We start from the raw sequence: 2,993 nt of genomic DNA on the forward strand, positions 1-2,993 counted from the left end.
TTGTCTCAAGCCTCTCTCTCTCTCTCTCTCTCTCTGTTGACTTAAAAATTCCTTTCTTAACATTAACAATAATGGCATCATCTACCATGTCTTCTTCCTCTTTCCTTCTAAGAAATTCCCATGGCAGAAACCCTTTGCCCTATATAATTATAATCTACCACCAACACCAACCTCATACCACGTTTTCATTACATAATCTTCATCATGACCCAATTCAATGAGTACTCCTCTTCCCCTTTTTTAATTTATTTTTTTTTTAAAAAATATTTTTGGTTCTCAATAACAATTAACATGATCACTTTGTTATTACAGATTCAGCAGTGGAATTGAGCTTGCATCTTATGTCACAAGCTCTGGTCTTCTCTGCAGATCATGGAACACCATATCATCTTCAAGCATAGCTTCAAACGAGGGACAGAGGCTTTCTTGGAAAGTTCACAAAGAAGAAGATGCTGATTTGAAAATCATAGTGTTTGAGACAACATCACAAGTTAAACTTGATTTGGTTTCGTCTTTAAAGCTCAAGAACCAAAATTTCCTTCATTTTGAATTTCTATGTACCAGAAAGAATCCAGAGTTCCAGCTTAACAAGGATGCATACCACCTGTTCTACGAAAATCTTCAGAGTCTTGATGAGTTGAAATCTCATGTAAGCCTTTTTCCTTTCACTGTTTCTGTTTTTGAAAGAAGGAGCTCAACACCAAAAAGTGGAACTTATTACAAATTAGGAAAAGAAACAAACCAACAAACTAAAGTTTCCTGAAGTTTGATGTGTGGACAAGTCAAGGTTGTTAATTAGTGTAAATTTGAAGTTAGTATATTTTTAGGAGTATGATGTTCTTCATTTTGTTTTTCAATTACTCTTACAGCAATTAGTGAGATGAATTCTGTGTCAAAGATAATACATTGTCTTGTATGTTGTTTTTCCTATGTAAACATTTGTAGCAATTTAGTTGCAGATTACAAGCTCCACTCGATTGATTGTTACTGGACAAGGTCTTGGTGGATCAGTTGCCATTCTCTTTACCCTGTCACTGTTAGACATATTTACTACAGGAAAGAACCGCCCGCTATGCATCACTTTCGGTTCGCCTCTTATTGGCGACATGAACTTGCAAAAGGCCATGTCGCGTAGCACTACCTGGAATTCTTGTTTTCTACAAGTTGTGTCTCACAAAGACCCTCTTCTGAGGATGTTTGTCGGTCCTCATGCTACTCAATACATGCCTTTCGGAACATTTCTCTTTTGTTCGGATGAAAGTTCTACTTGTTTTGAAAACCCTGAGTCCATTTCGGTAGTTCTCAAGGCAATGGCCTCAATTCAGGGTGAAAATCAAGGATTTCAGTCTTCTGATTATGGAAATATAGTGGAGAAGCTATATCAAAAATCAATTTACAAGGACCTATTGGCACGTGGTGTAGACATGACCGGTTGTAGTACGCTACAAGCGAGTATCATTTTGCAGTTATCTGCACTAGGACTCACTCCACAGATGCAGGTAGAATTTGTTATGAGAGTTCCAAGTTAACCTTACTAGATTTTTTTATGTGTAATTAGACTTGTATTTTTTTGAAACTTAGTTTGAACTGATATATTTAATTTGGCAGCAGCAGAAACAATATAACATTGATATCAATAACTTGGTGAGAACTATAGAGATATTGGAAAAGAAATACAATCATCAGAAGAGGACAATATTTGACCCTACCAAGAAATTGAATGTAATGAAGGTAGACATGGTCCAACTTGAATGGTACAAGAAGGATTCTAGAAACCAAAACATAGGGTACTACGACCGCTACAAGAACATGCTCTCAACGAATAAGTTCTCAACAAGTGACCAAGATGTGGTTAATTTCCACAAAAACCTCACAAATTACTGGGAAAAGATGGTTGAAACTGCAGAGCTGAAGCCCCAGAAAGAAGGTGCAGCATTTCGCACGCGTTGGCTCTTCGCCGGGACTAATTATAGGAGAATGGTCGAGCCCCTTGAGATTGCCAACTACTATTATTCAAATGAGGGCTACAAAAAATCTCGGAAAAGCTATTTTGAAACTAGGTCTAAACATTATAAGCAGCTAGAAGAGTGGCTAAAAGAAGGAACAGCAGCAGCAAGCAATTCCAACAGCACAGGAACAAGGAATGTGGAATCCATTTTAACCTTTGATTCTTGCTTTTGGGCCCATGTGGAAGAGGCATTCATTTCATGCAAGGTGGTCAAAGATGTAAAAGTTGATGTCCAACTGAAGGAAAAGGCAAAGAAGAAGTTGCTTGAGTTTGAGGACTATGTTTATGGTTTGCTCAAGAATTATGAAGTGTCATCAGATATTTTCTTGAGGGACAGTAGTTACATGACTTGGTGGAATGAGTATGAGAAAATTGATGGAGCAGTTTCTTATTCAAAACTAGGAAGATTCATGAGCAATGCTAATAATTATAATGTGAAGTATGTCAAGGGAACTTATAATTTCAACTGAAGTACGCCTCTCTAATTAATGCTTTTGGTTAATTAGTCATTAGTGTGATTGAAAGAAAGTGAGAATTGGGTGTTCCAATAAATGTATTGTAAAAAACTCAAAATGTTTAGTTTATTATTGCAAAATTTCTATTTGAGAACCTTAGCCATGTTAGTTCTAGTTCTTGTTTTTATAATTACTTCAGAAACTATTTTTAACAATGAATAGCAGATCTTGACATTTATGATTATTACATAATAAAAATATGAGTTAGAATATACTCGAATCCATATCAATAAGATGATGTCTTTACTTTTATTCTTTCTTGGGTTGTCTTTTGATGTTTCTTGGTTAACTTTTTACCAATTTCGCTATGTTTACATCGTTTATATTAAATATCGTTGTGACATCGGTATTTTCTTAACAACTAAATATATATTTTTTTATGTTGTTAATTAAAAAATAATTTAAGTACATAATTAATTAGTAACAATCATTTTTTTATACAACTGTCAAGAATACTTGGCATGTAAATA

General features: G+C 35.0%; 1 protein-coding gene across 3 annotated transcripts; it reads left to right on the forward strand.

Moving 5' to 3' along the window:
* LOC107612482 (senescence-associated carboxylesterase 101) lies at positions 14 to 2,676 on the forward strand. 3 transcript variants are annotated; one of them, XM_016314172.2, is made up of 4 exons: positions 14 to 221; positions 313 to 649; positions 954 to 1,499; positions 1,609 to 2,676. In XM_016314172.2, exons 1-4 carry the CDS (start codon positions 205 to 207, stop codon positions 2,476 to 2,478), a joined length of 1,770 nt encoding a protein of 589 aa, XP_016169658.1. In that variant the 5' UTR covers positions 14 to 204; the 3' UTR covers positions 2,479 to 2,676. The 3 variants fall into 3 exon arrangements, with proteins under 3 accessions (XP_016169658.1, XP_016169659.1, XP_016169660.1); XM_016314173.2 differs by having other exon boundaries at positions 1,612 to 2,676; XM_016314174.2 differs by having other exon boundaries at positions 960 to 1,499.

Source organism: Arachis ipaensis, chromosome B08 (genome assembly GCF_000816755.2).
Source record: "Arachis ipaensis cultivar K30076 chromosome B08, Araip1.1, whole genome shotgun sequence".
Taxonomy (NCBI): Eukaryota; Viridiplantae; Streptophyta; class Magnoliopsida; order Fabales; family Fabaceae; genus Arachis; species Arachis ipaensis.